Source organism: Calonectris borealis, chromosome 3, assembly GCF_964195595.1.
Source record: "Calonectris borealis chromosome 3, bCalBor7.hap1.2, whole genome shotgun sequence".
In the NCBI taxonomy this organism is placed as follows: Eukaryota; Metazoa; Chordata; class Aves; order Procellariiformes; family Procellariidae; genus Calonectris; species Calonectris borealis.
Genome location: NC_134314.1, coordinates 74,638,097 through 74,653,290, shown reverse-complemented (window position 1 = coordinate 74,653,290; position 15,194 = coordinate 74,638,097). Strand labels below are relative to the sequence as shown.

General features: G+C 35.2%; 1 protein-coding gene across 1 annotated transcript in view; it reads left to right on the top strand.

Moving 5' to 3' along the window:
- ADGB (androglobin) overlaps positions 1-15,194 on the top strand; it is a 123,226-nt gene that overhangs the window by 66,054 nt on the left and 41,978 nt on the right. The window contains exons 16-22 of the mRNA XM_075146211.1: positions 134-197; positions 1,872-1,974; positions 3,948-4,089; positions 6,220-6,334; positions 7,819-7,986; positions 10,024-10,162; positions 13,562-13,696. Of these exons, the coding sequence (XP_075002312.1) occupies positions 134-197; positions 1,872-1,974; positions 3,948-4,089; positions 6,220-6,334; positions 7,819-7,986; positions 10,024-10,162; positions 13,562-13,696 (866 nt within the window). The remainder of the gene's footprint in view (positions 1-133; positions 198-1,871; positions 1,975-3,947; positions 4,090-6,219; positions 6,335-7,818; positions 7,987-10,023; positions 10,163-13,561; positions 13,697-15,194) is intronic.

Below are 15,194 nucleotides of genomic sequence, written 5' to 3'. Positions count from 1 at the left end.
GAGAAATAGCTGGGAGTCTGATTTATGAAAGTAAAATTAGTATCTTATGCTATGAAATAGACATTTACCTGAAATATATCACTTCCACTAAGATTATTTTCCTACATGTATTTTTATTTTATTTTCTCCCTAGGAACCTGTATGTTTTCCACAAGCCACATACATACGCTTATAACTATCAGAAGACGGATTTTAAGGTATATGACTGTATTGAGTTTTTATGTGCTTTTTTATACTTTTGTCAAAGTCTTATATAATTAGATAATACATATATCCTAAAATACATTGGTAGATCACATAGAACTGCTATTACTGAAAAAATAATAATGCCTTAAGATTACTATAGTCAATACAAAGATAATGTTTGCTAGCAAATATCCAGAAGTATTTCACTGTGTTTAAGACAAGAAAAAAATGTTATGGAATGCTATTGCACAAAAATAAAAAAATTGAATATGTAAATCATGAAAGTTGGTAGTGAGAGTATATATTACAGTGAATCAGATTTCCATCCTCTCTTTATCTTGACTTAAATCTACCTTATAACAATTTAAAGATTAAATTAAATCTAATGATGATTCAGCTGCAGAATCTGCTCTTCAATTCTCCTTTATCTTCACCTGTCACCTGAAACACAAATCAGGAGTCTGTATAGCGTAGCCCTCCATTTTCTTTTTACATGCTAAGTCCTTTAGCAACTTACAAGATTCTGTGGCAGGGATTAGAAATACCCCTCAGTTGCGTTGAAATTACAGTATTTCTTTAAACCTGCCATTAGTTCATATTATCAGAAGGTTATTCAACATGCTTGAATATCCTGTTCCAGCTCTAGTTTTATACTGTAACTGAAGTGTAATTGTAGAGTACTGAAATGTAAACTCCAGATGTGAACTGTATGTAAAATCCTGTACTGAGAAGGTTAACTACATGGATTATGCTTCATAATTGTAGTATACCTGCAATTTCACACCTCTCCGTATTTGTAATCACAACACAAGAAATTTTCCCAGTCACTGCACGATATACTTTCATAAGCCATAATCAGCATCAAGACTATGTAAGCCTGTGTGCTGTTGTGCTGAAAAACTAACCCTTTGCTGTAAAACCATTCTATTTTTTTACACTGATACAGATGAGGTGTTTACACTATTGGGTAAATTCTACATCGGACTTATAAAAGAATATTTTTATATTACGCTACAAAGATAATATTTGTGGTATTCCATGATCAAATACAAAAAATGTATTGATATGACTCTGGAGAATGTAGGAAGACATGTATTAAAACAATTCTGAAGCAAAGCTCATTCACCTAGAGTTTGAAGAATTTCTAGGAATAGTAGAATCATTCTATAGTTTCTAATATTGGCATAGGAATATTATGTATTAAAGTTGAGAACAGAAAATGCTGCCTCCGTATATTTTTGTAGGAAAAAACATAATGAGGCAGAATCAGTCATGTGTTACAAATTAAGAGTGCTTATTTCTTTCAAACTTACTGTAATTAATTAGAATCAGAAAGTTGCAGCACAAAACAAAATTTTTGGTTTTCCATTGAATGTTGTTTGGCAAGTAGAACTACTAAATTGAGGTACATATGAAGAACATCATATAAAAGTAGATATATTCTCATTCAAGAAATTTTTCTGTTTCCTTTATCTCTTAACTGAACATTATGGTTTATACATGAGGCATGAGGCTCTGGGCTTAAATGACATGTCTGAAATTTGGAAGAAGTAGTGACAGTTAATTACTTCCCATACCATATCTAGGGTTACAATATCAGAAATCTTAGTCATACTTTGAATAAGCCCAGGTGGATAGCATTCAATGAGAATGAAAGATGAACAAACGTCTGTTTTTCTATGCAGTCTACTGATGACCGAGTGTTCTATTATTTACTTGTGGACAGTCTGATACCCATTGAAATCCTGGTTAGCTTTTCTGCATTAGTACACTGGGATGATACTGGAGGTAAGGCCAAGACAGAAGAGTGCATGTTGATGTTGTGTTTTCGCATACTTGAATATGTCTGTGCTGTTGTGTTTGGCTATGGTGTATTTTGGCACAGTTTAAGAGTTTAGCATTAAATAGTCAATTTGATTCTAGGAAATACATTAATATTCAAGTAATACTTTCTTGTTATTTAATATTGTTGATGAATGTTTTCTTGAAAGGATCCCTTCCTTTACTGTTTATTACGATTCGCTGCAAGCTTTTCATCAATATATTTCTGGTATGGATTTGTCACAAATGGGTGGTTTAGAGGCCACCCAAAGAATCGCCATCAAAGGTATTAGCAAAAAGGGATTTTAACAGAGATTTATAAAGGTGCAACTTAACAGAGTTCAATGGCAAGGTTCACTCTATTACTTACTACACAGATGAAACATATAAAGAAAAATCATGTTATGTCCAAGGGTTTATATCGTAGGGATTATATGTGTTTAGTAGCAGCCTAGGGTTCATTCACAGTTTTAGCAGCACTTAATCATTAACTAATTAGTAACAAACTTTAGCAGCACTTAATCATTAACTAACTTAATATTTATGAAGTGTTAGTAGAGTCTACTACAATCACAACTTCATTCCAGATTATGCTTACTATTAGTTCACACACACACAGACAGAAATATATATGTAAATATATAAAAGGTATACCTGTTACAAATTCCCCTCGAGTTCAGTGAAGAAATATTCGCATAAAATGTCTTGGCATTTCTCAACGGGCGAGGGTTGAGTCTCAAGTGAAGAGTTTCAGCCCAGGTCCCATCGTATGACAGTTCTCTGAATATCGCAGACTTGAGAGGTCACAAGCTCTGAGAGGCATCTCACTCAGCAGGAGATGCTGGGTGCAGCCCACTGCAGTCCAGGAGAGCTCAAAGGGTCTCACTTAGGACCACCATTTATAGGTTCGCAAGATGATTGGCTTTAGTCATCCGTAAATTTCTATCCTGGCCACAGTCCTAGGTGGTAGTTACTAAAAAATTCTCAAGGTTTCAGCGTTGTTCCACTTGAGCTACGACTCAGATAAGGGTGTCAGGGGATGACACCTGGGCCAGGCAGTAGAAGTATGTTTCCAGCCTCAGCTATGCAGAGTTTCTGATATGGTCAAGGAGCGCTCAACCGCCAGACTCAGTACACCAAGGCCGAGATTTCATGGGAATTTCTGAGATCAACAAGCGGCCCGGGAGAAGGGAGGAAACGCACCACCACAGGATTTCCTTGTGTTTCTTAAGGTTTTTTTCCTACAAATTCCATTCTTGCAAGCTACTTTACGCCTTAGCTGATCAAAATGCAGTAAAATCAGCAATATGACCAAAGTTTATTTCTGAAGTGATTTTTAAATTGGTGCACTGTAAGCTCTTATTTCAAGATCCAACAGCTTGGATGGCTTAATAAAAAACACTTGTATTTTATGGAAGTCATAGAATGACATTCAGAAAAGCTAATGCATGTTAAGACAATCAGCTTAAGTTAATCAGACATTTAAACATTGGATATGGACATAATTTTAGTGCATCTAGAATAGATAGATAGATAGAACCAAAGGAAAGCTTAAAAAAACCAAACTGACCATCCCATTAAAATAATTAAACTATAATATAAATATAAGCTGTGTATGGCTGTTTGCTTCCTTTGCATGTGGACAGAACGGATTTTTACAGAGTTTTAGAGCAGCCTTAAGCGGCTTGGAAGATGTCTGATTTACACATCCTCCTAACACATTCTTTTAACCATTATTTTCTAGTAAATAGTACAAATAAGCCATATTCTGTACCACCTATGCATTTTTAATGACTGGCTCTTTTCTCTGAATTATCAAAGCCTAAATGAAGACTTCAATGACTGCGAAGTAGGTACAGGTTCTGCATAAGTGTATTTGTCTTCGTTTTACTGCTATTCCTCCCTCCGCCCCCAGTTGTGGTTTTTCTTTCTTATTCTAGGTACTAAACGAGAATGTCCTAGTATTTCAAAGGGTGTTTTGATGGTTGAACATTTCTCTTGGAAATGGGCGACTCCTGGAGAACTTGTGCTAAAGATGCATACATCTGCAACCAAAGCTACTGTGTTAAATCTTCCTGTTGGGTATGTACAAGGCTTCATTTCTGTCCTAATGCTTTAGTCTTAAGGCTTGAGATGATCTTTTACTTTACACAGTAACTAAGAGTTTATTTCCTAAAACGTAAGTTTTTGGAATATCAAACTGGTTGATAGCTAGGATTTGGTAAGACTGCAAAATTGCTATGAATTTAAAATAATTACCAAAACCTTTATAAAGATTTTGAATTCTTTACTCTTATTTAAGAGCATTTAGCAAGAAAAATCACACTGATTTTCTAAAAAATAAACTAGAATACAAAGTCCTACTTAAAAGTGTTTCTAACTAGAATGATTTTGAGATGTTTCCTGGACTACCAACAAAAATTAAAGAGTTAGGATTTTTAATGGAACTGTAAAAGAATGATGATACCATAGGAGGTTTTGTAGCTTTTCTTGAAACAGGATTTATGAAGCATGACAGGAGAAATTCTGAGATTATCCATGAAGCTTCCACATCTTACTTCACATTTACAGAGTGTTTAGCATGATTTATTTCTCTTTGCATGTAACTCTGGATATTCGGTGTAGAGCATTGCTTGATTGTTTAAATAATTAAATAGATAAAAGGCAAGAACCTTTGATATTTGTTAGTTCCTGAAAATGCTTCCAGTGAAACAAGGAAGATGACATCTTCATATGTTGTTGTAAGCATAACATTGCTTACTAATTCATTGAGGCCTTCTACTTTTCCAAAAATAGAGAATCACCAATTTCATCTCAAAGAGATGAGGCAAAATGTATTTTAAAAAAATCAAGCAAGGTTTCAAATAAATAGGCATAGAAACAAAATACTACAATACTAGCACATTGATATTAAATCAAAGATCTTTAATAGTGCCCTCTATTTGGTTTGATTCAGACTAAAAATGGAAAAGTTATTATTGTGTTTATAGGTTAGTTCTGCCACCACATTCTTAGTGTAGTTTCCAGAAGTTGCAATCTCTGTCCTGTAGGGAAGCCAGAAATGTGTATCTTCTTGCACCTGCAAATTTCAAACCTACCAGAGATACAGGCAGCTCAAATTGATAAGCTTCTCACCTTTGATTCTCTCTACTTCAGGCAGAGCCAGCAGGCTTTCAAGAAGCTTTAATTTATAGCAGGTGTGGGAAACAAATGGGCTTATTGACTGCTCCTGCAGTCAATGAGAAAATGAGAAATGACTTGCTAAGCCAGGAAGGCACTTTCTTCCTCTGTCTGTTGGTGGCCAGGGGGCATTTCAAATTTCACTCATAAGAAGATGCAATTTAAAAAGTGTGAAAGTGCGTGTATGGGGGGTAACTCTCTTTTCTTACTCTCACTACTGGATCTCTGTTTAACACTTTGAAGCTCTGGCCTGGATGAACTTCTCCAGCTAAATGCCATTCTGACAGTGATATAAGACCATGAAGCTTCACCATTTAATATCAGCAAGCTCCTCAAATATTTCAGTAGGACTGCAGGACAGTGTTGACTAGAGAGAAGTGTTTTATAACTATAGTTAGGAATCATTTCTTTTATAATTGGAATCTGTTATAGGATACGATCAGGCAAACAAGAATGAGCTGAGTGTATCCCAATAAGACATAATGAATTTTTGTTGTTTGCTACCTTAGGAGGTTACGGTTGAGTAGTTTGGCCCACAGTTGCTCCATAAAATGGTCACTCTGTAGTGTTCATCTAGCTTGACACAATTATGTTTTAATTTTTTCTGGTTTTGTCAATGCAAACATGGAAATTATGATCTAAGTAATGTATGACCAGAACACTTGACTTCTTCTCTAAGCTTTCTAGACCAAGTATGTTTTTAAGAGTAGCTAAATATAAACCTGACTAAAAAACTTCAGGTTTGTATCCATCTGAAATAGTCAAACTACCTATTTTGCTAGAGAAAACCAAAATAAAACCTAAACAAATAAAATAAAAATAAAATAATAGTGACTTCTCTGATTTTACCTATTACCTATGTTTGGGGGTTCTCGAGAAGCAAGGAGATAGAAATGCAGGATTTGAAGAGCCAGTATATCTAGGAATGGATTTCATTTTTGCCAAATGTATGAAAGGAAAAGCTTAAGAATTGCTGTAATTTAAAAAAAGAAAAAGTGCTTTTTGGATTATTTTTTTTTTTCTTGAATGTAGGCGACACATATTGCTCTTCACAGTAAGTTCTCCCATTGGGCACCATATTCATCTGTGTAGCATGGTGCCATGTGTCTTTGGAGAAGAGGATACTGTGATGCCAGGTCTTGAAAAGGTATGCATAACCAATGCATAGTCAAGCATTGTGATAAAGGTGTTTCTGACTATTATTTAAAGTGAGGTACTGTTGGATCTTCATGTAGAGTTATTTTATTTAATGGTATAATATTAATTTCAATATGAAATGGATGAGTGCATAAAAGAAATTTATTTTACAAAAAAGCAGGCACTGAGATGGATATTGCAATAATTGTCTTATATAAATACATAAGTAAGCCTTGGATAGTATTGTGGTTTACATAGAACAGCAATGTAAAATGGAATGTTTCAACTCTTGTTGAAATACATATGTCAGAGGTAGTGCATAAGCTCTCTTTTTGAGGCATGTGATAAAAGTGATAAAATACACATACAGATATTAATTAATATTAAAAAATACCTGCCTAGTAAAATAAACTGTCACATCAGTAAAGTTTGTTTTGTCCCATGAGATCACATATTACTCACTGGGTCCCACAGGTAGCTTTTATACTTAAAATGAACAATTGATTCAAACAACTTTTCATAGCTGAGATAAGAGGCCCAGGGGAGTAATTACTACAGCTTTTATTCTTCGTTGTCTACAATCCAGACAGATATCATTGCCATCCATATTTTCAAGATTTCTTTGGCAAGCAGTAGGCCCAAATATTTGTCATGAGCGCTGGGGGGAGAGAGTATAGCTTCTAGAGCGCAGTTGTGCCAAAATATTTTGAAAGGTGAGTGTAACAGCAAATTTATATAGCAGTGTAGTTTCAGGGTCCTAATAATAGGACATTAGAGCAGCTTATGCAGATTTATTACACTTATTGTAGCAAAGAAGTTTAAATATAAGAAGTTGGGCCATTAAAAATGTCTTGTGGCTGTACTATCCCCTTGTCTTCAGATTGTGGATGAAAAGCTATTCCTCATGAAGAAAATAAAGCTGAATTATATCCTGGGGTCTTCTCTGCACTTTTTTTTGAAGACAGCAATTTCTCTGCAGAGTGTCATTTGCAGGAAAGTGTCCACATCTTGCACAGAAACTCTGATGAAGATTAATGATGCTTTAGGCAGCATGTATTCGGACGTTGTTTTCAGCAGGATACAAATACTCATCTGTCCTTTTATAATAGAAGAGATGCTGTGCATTTCAGCTAACGAGTCTTATTATCTCTGCAGTAGAAAGTCTCTGTCTGCATCTTATTTTTGATTAAATGTTCTAGAATTAATGATACAGGAAAAATAAAATCCTTAACAAATATATGTTATGCTGCCTGTTATAGCATTGTAACATTTTTATTTCAATCACTAATATCAGTGAAAATTTTGTATCCTTTTGAAAACCAGAGACCTAACTGATTTTACAGTTTATAAAATTAATAACAATTACTTGACTTAGGAAAAGTTTTGTACTTCAGCAGAGAAAAAACATTTGTATGCTGTCACAGCCTAGAAAGAACAAAAGAAAATCTTAAAGCAATCTTTCTAACAATGGCTGTTTTTTTTCTCTCTCTCCAGGAGAGCTACCGGTTTATAGAACAAGCTACAGCTATCCTGAAAGCTGTTGGAAATGTGATAAATAATTTCAGCAATAAGCCTGAACTTTCTAAAGCCTTGAAGGAGTTGGAACTAACTCACTGTCCTCCTGGCCTCCATGGTACTGGAATGGCTGAAGAACACTTCAAGGTGAACAAGCAATTTTAATAAACACATATCTAAAGGCTACAGAAGCTGGATAACAGCTTAACATTGTCATTACCCTCTTCAAACCAATGACTATGCTTTTAAAAAGGACCTCCTGAGTGCTCCAAATGTGACGTTCGTTATTATGTGTGAGCCCAAATGACATAACTTGCAACTGTGTACTACAATTATCTTCTTTTAATATGAACAAATTTTAATGTGCACAGAGTAGCACATTCTAAATTTGAGTCTCTAATTTTGTCAGTTTAGTTTAGCACACTTTGGGGCAGAAAGCATCAGCTTTTTTTATTTTATGACTTAATTTTGGATTTAAAAGACATTGCCTGAAATGCAGAAAATCCAGAATGATTCCTTTCTGTGCCTAATGTTGATGGCCCAGGAAAACATTACTACAGGTTATATTACTGAAGACAGTAATGAGTTTTTTCCACTCTTTTTTCTTTGTTTTTTGAAATGGCAACATTCTTGTTCAACTTTCCTGCTCTGTGTGTGTGATAAAATAAATGGTCTTTAGATACATGATGAAAACATTACACTTTTCTGTAAATCTCTCTACTGTAACTTTTCAATATTACAAAAAGATTGCAACAAGAAAGTTATGTAAAAGATACACTAATTTTTATGTATATGCAAAGGTTGATAATACTGCTATAACTTGATTTTCCTACAGTCAGTACTTTATATATTCCAGATTCACTTACTTTCATCAAAGTACTAGAAAGCTCATGCAATTTAGACTGTGTATTTTAGAAGACCGAATAGAAGAAAGGGATTAATATTTTTATAATCACTGCTGTTGAAAAATAGAACACCTAAGCCAGTGCTTTTATACATGGGCTTGACACCAGGCTCAACTTCAGCAAAACAACAAAATTAAGAAATAACGATTCCAGGTGTACCACTCATGAAAGAGGTAATTTTCATGCCAAGTCCAACAGAAAATATCAGTTTGACCTCTCTGGAATGGAAAACACAAATTTTAAATGTATATGCTCATATGAGATATGTGTAAAACTTAGGGACCTTAAGAAAAATCCGGTAGGCATGAACATACATATCTCTTCCTCTCTCCCCCTCTAAGAAGACCAGTATATAGTTGTAAAGGAATAAAAAACCGGCAGTAAGATAAATGAGAGGCACTGAGCCAACAGTAATTCAAGAATGAAAATATGGAAATTATCTATCTTTAATACAAACAGTGAAAAATTATTCTGAACATAAGAAAGTAGTAAAGTAGATTCTTTCTTCACCAGTCTTAAATCTTTGAAAATAAAGGAAGTTTTTATTAAAATACATAACATAGGATAAAACGTTTCCAGAAAGCAGAAAAATCTGAAAATAAGAACAATGAAAGAGAAAAAATATGTCTTTTCCAGTAAGTTATTACTATGTTCTTCAATTCAAATTATGAGACAAGCTCTGAAAAACACACTCTAAAATTTCCATTTATTGAAAGAAGGAAAAAGAGACTGGATTTCTGCTCTTTAAAGAGCATCAATATGTTGAGAATAAAAATAGAGCTATCAGTTTAGTCATATAAGTAGGGCACCAAATCTTCCCCTCTTGCCCATCAATATATTCCTACTTTTCCCTGTGGTGCCACCTCCTAATTCAGTAAGCATGCCTGTTCAGTTGTTGGTCTCTGTTCTAAAACCTCTAATAAGAATGCCAGTTGTCATGATGGTGATTATAATGTGTTCTTCTATCCTCTGGTATAAGACCATCAACTCACTTCACATAAACTACGAAGATATTTTTGGGTGATAAAAACTTATGCTGCAGAATCAGTCCTCTATTTAATAAGCCAGTCATGAAACAGATTTTCTCTTGATTGTTGGCTTGAAGCATTGTAGTCCTACAGTTGGGACTAATTTTCAGATACTGTATTTGTTAAAGACTTCATTTTTACATGAAAAAAGAAAAGAGCTAAACAGTTTTTTAAACAATAATGAGAATCAATATGAATCAGCTTTTAAAAATGAATCATTCTTTGAATGCTTTTCCTCTTTTTGATTTTAGGTTTTCAATAGCGCATTTTGGTATTTGATCAAATATGTATTAGGCAAGAAGACTCCTTGCAGCTATAAATTTGCCTTCAGGTCCTTCACTTTGGATTTTAAAGACACTAAGGTTTCTGAGGATGACATTGTGTCTTCAGGTACTGTACTGGTAATCACTTCAAATATATCTGCCCGTTCTTATTTTGAAGGAAGCCAACTCTTCACTAATTTTGTGTTTTCTTGCCTAAGTAAGCATGGTTCATTTCTTATGAGATGCCTAAACCTTCTACTGTTGACAGGACGTCTGAGACTCATCTCAGAATAGAAATGATCATTCTCTTTGTTCCAGAAAGTCTGTTCATGTTTTGTTAATTTATAGAATCTATAAAATTGCCCTTTGTCTTCCTTGACTTCCATTTGTCAGTATTGACAAGCATTAACAAGCATCTACAGATGCTTTTTTTTACCTGATGTACTGCAGATCATGGTTCTTGTTCAAATTACCAGCTGAAAAGACCCTAAATGCATACATTGTTCAGGAAATGAGAGTGAACGAAGACTCAAGTTACTACCTTCACTGAAAGTTCAACTATTTCTTAGTGATGGGTTGGTTTTGTTTGTTTGTTTGTTTGGGGGGGTATTTTGTTTTTTCTTTGCTTGCTTGCTTGCTTGCTTGTTTTTTAAGCCTATTATTTGGCAAATTTATCATATTGGCTGGCTAGTCACATACATGTGGTGGGGAACTGGCTATAGCACCATCCACCTCTTCTCCAGCCTGTGATTAGGGTATGCTGGATACCTGAAGATACTGTGGGAGGAGTCATTGGAAGGCAAATGGATTTATTACAAGCAGGGATAATTCTCTTCCTGCAGGTTCTTTGCCTCATTTTGTATGCAGTCTGGAGACATAAGCAGTTAGAATTAAGTTTGCCTGGCAATCAAATACATGGCTCTTTTCCATTTTAAGAGACTTATTTTGCAGTCTATGTAACTTTTAAATCTATTAATATTAATATTTAGTTTATTAATAGGAGCCTTATGTATATGGTTTCATATTAACAGAAAAACAATTTATCTGAAAAATCGGCAGGAAGATACATCATCACCGTTTGAAGGCCATTCTTTCAGGGTGACTTAGCTTTTCCTTCTGCTATTATGAACTTGAAGTATAAAGTCTTTCTCCTTGGTCAATCAAAATGATATTAACTTCCTTTCATTAGTCGGTTTATTTTGGAAAATCGGTATAAACAAACTGCATTAAAATTTGCACAAATATCTTTACTGACAAAATGATGTAATACTCTTGTTCTTTAAGAAAGCACATATACTTCTCTCTCACTCTTTAATGGGGACTTTCCTCCAAATCCCCCCTCTTCTGGTTATTCTTCTGTGAGACATCAGAGATGAAGGATCAGCCAGAATGACTGAATAACTCGTATTTTTCACAGAATTATGTCCTATGGCAAGAGTATAAGTTATAAGGGTCAGCATATTGACATTTGTAACACCACTTAAAGTCACAACACCTGTCACATTTTTCAAGATGACTGTGTTACTGGTTTCTGTATTCCCCAAAAAAACTTAAATATTTGTCAGCAACAGAAGACATTTTTTAATTAGATTTGAATAAGTAGGACAATTGACAGGTTGTAGCAAAGACCTCATATATATTACTGAATTATGAGATCCACTGTGGCAGAATATTTTTTAGGATTTGGGGGAGAATCAAAAAAGTGGAATAAATATATGGAGGAGAAAAGTTCTGTTTCAGTTTGATTTCCTCCAGTGTCCAGTGCTTTTAATTTAATTGCTTTTCCAGACTTAAATTACAAAAGATTCCTATCGGACTAGAAAGTGAATTGTTTCCCTTTGGCTTTATTGACCTTGGATATACATTTTGCCCTGCTTAATAAAGGTTGCATTGGAATAAATGCATGCTTTTGTTCAGGTTCCATCCCAGAACTCTAAAGAGATGGAGACAGCTGCATTCAAAAAAGCATAAATCAAGTGAAGTGTCAGGAAAAAATAGGTAGATAGCAGGAAAAAACAGGTGAGAAGTGCATTGTAGGAAGGCCTAGAAGATCTGGCATTACCTGATTTGCCTGGCCCACATTAGCACTGCTGCATTGTCAGGTTAGTTACTTAGAGCTTGTCAAGATTTGAATTATAACCCTTTGGAACCTAACAGTCATCAGTGTAAACTACTGTAGCAGATGAACGAAATCTTTTTGTTGTCTGTGTCTGAGAACAGATGAGGTCAAATCTGAGCTTTTTGTTTTTAAATGCCACCTCCATTTTATATTAGCATATTTCTTTTGTTCTGTGTGCTGAATTCATCTCAAGATTTACCAAGGGCAAGGATATTATGATATACTGCAGTTAGCAGTCGTGCCTGGTAAGGTTTCTGAGAAGCCACCCTGAAAATGATCTAGTGACATTTATTTGTCTGCCAAATACCATCCATCCTCATGGAGCAACTAGCAGAGAAGCCACAAGAAACAAGTGGAAGACCATGCCGTGTGAAGATATGACAAAAAGGTGGAAGTTTTTGAAGCTAAGTGCTTCTCCATGGCATGGCTCTTCTATGGTCTTCTGGGAAGAGAGTTGATAAAGGGACCCTGCAGAACTTTGGGCAGCCATGAGATGCTGAATTTACAGAGGTATGTGATGCTTCCTGGGAAAGGGAGCATATCAGGATGATGTTACACAAGATGAGGGGAGACGGTCTTGACAGCTCAGTACTGCTTGCCTACTCTCTGTTGCACATTTCCTCTGTTTACCTTGTCCTGGTATCTGTGCAGTTCCAAACTGGCCCCCTGGCACTGGCTTCTTGTAGTGCTGCTCCCCACACCCTCCCCCTAAACCCTGGTGCTGATGGCTCCTAGGATGCTAATTCTAGGCAAGGATGCCTTCAAAGAGCTCATTATTAACCTGTCAGAAGCTACTAATTTCTGTTCTACTCCAAAAGTCCTTGGTAACAGAAAGTCACAGTCAGATAAATGAAACTCTGGCTTTATCGTAGATTTTATTCTTATTCCATGGCTCCTTAGTGAAGGTTGAATACAATGTTTTGAACATTGGTGTTTAAATTATTATTTAATAAAATGATCAGATTGAGAGACAGAAGCACTTAAAATCTTGTGAAGTTCTTTTAAGCTGTCTTCAGAGTCAGGCTTTAATGTATCAAATCCTGTTAGATCATGTTTGGAAGGATATTTTGAAATTACATTAGGAGACTTGATTTTAAAAAATGCACTGCAATAGCTGTCCAAAAAGAGAAGAAAGAATTCAGTGATTTGGTATTTGGAATTAGCATAGTAGTTGCATTCTGACTTTGTGGAATTACACAGTATTTTGTCTAATTTTATCATGATAAGAGCAAAATTTTAAGAGTGACATTTTTGTCATAAATGGAAGTTTTATGCAGAAACCACTCTGTTTCTGTAAAATAGTGCTCTCGTCATTTTGTGTTTGGTTTTTTCTTTTTAACTTCATTGCAAGCAACTACAGGACTTCCAGCTTTATTGATGTTGCTCATTCTTGTCCCCTTCTTTCAGAGACTTATGAGAAGAATTCCCTTAGTAGTTGGCAGAACCAAACTCCCACTTCTGAAGAAGCAGCAGCAGCTCTTAAACTTCAAGCCATCTGGAGAGGGACTTATGTTAGGAAAGTACTGAACAGCAGAAAACCAGGTGTGTCCTTTAAAAATGCCTTCTAAAAAATGTTTCATACTTCACCTTATTCAAATACTTACTGTAAAGAATTTGTTACTAATTGATATCTAGCTAAAATGAACTGAAATGCAACAGAACATTATAGTTGAATCTCTGATCTCTTATAAAACTAAGAATAGTGCTCAACCTAACCACTCAATTAGCTCATATAGAATCATAGAATAGTTTGGGTTGGAAGGGACCTTTAAAGGTCATCTAGTCCAACCCCCCTGCCGTGGGCAGGGACATCTTCAACTAGATCAGGTTGCTCAGAGCCCCGTCCAAACTGACCTTGAATGTTTCCAGGGATGGGGCATCTACCACCTCTCTGTGCAACCTGTTCCAGTGTTTCACCACCTTCATTTCTTCCTTTTATATAGATATATAGATATATAGATATATATATCTAAAATTTCTTTCTTATATCTAGTCTAAATCTACCCTCTTTTAATTTAAAACCATTCCCCCTTGTCCTGTCGCAACAGGCCCTGCTAAAAAGTTTGCCGCCATTTTTCTTATAAAGCCCCCTTTAAGTACTGAAAGGCTGCAATAAGGTCTCCCCGAAGCCTTCCCTTCTCCAGGCTGAATAACCCCAACACCCCCCCTAGATTTTCATAGATATTAAACCAGAATTTACATTAATGTAGATTTAGCTCAGAGCTGGGCCTAAATGTTTTGGGATTTGTTGGGGTTTGGTTTTTTTTTGGAAAGGGAAGGGAAGTCCATACAACAACCTAAGCATCATAATGGATAATGAGCAGAACACAGCATTAAAGACTGATACAGTGCTTGAAAGATACTGTGCTGATACTATCCTTCATTCTTATGTATATAAATAGAGGAATCTTACATAGCAGTTGAAGACTTGTGTTACATTTCCTATTCAGCAATTCTGTTATCTCAGCTGGAATATTGTGTTCAAGTGCAGTGTCCACAGTCCAAGAAGAAAGATAGGTAACAACTGAGAAATTCTGGGTAGAGTTGTAAGGATCAGGATTAAAGAAAGGCCTTGTACTTGCAGGCTGTTAGTTTGTAATTTAAAAAAGAGAAGATTAAGAATAACTTCACTATAATCTGTAAGTAGCCATATGAGAAAAGGAATTTGATAGCCACAAGGTCTTTAGTCTGAGATCTGAAGGGTTAACAAGAAGGTCTTTAGTCTGAGATTCAAAGATTGTGAGTTGAATCCAGACACATTCAAACTAGAAAACGTGGCATTTATTTTTAAAAGGATAAAGTATTTATTGGAATAAACCAAAATTTGTGTTGTACTACTGAAAACTTTAAAATCAAACAGATACTCATCAAATTCAAAAAGGATTAGTCATTTATATATGATGAAATAGCAATTAATATGTTAACAGGACTTTTACACAGAAAGTTAGATCACAATGATTCCTTCTAGCCTCACAGTATATGAATGCCTGAGGATCATGATGAAGAAACCTGCTCCGTTGTGAGATATACATTCCCTCTT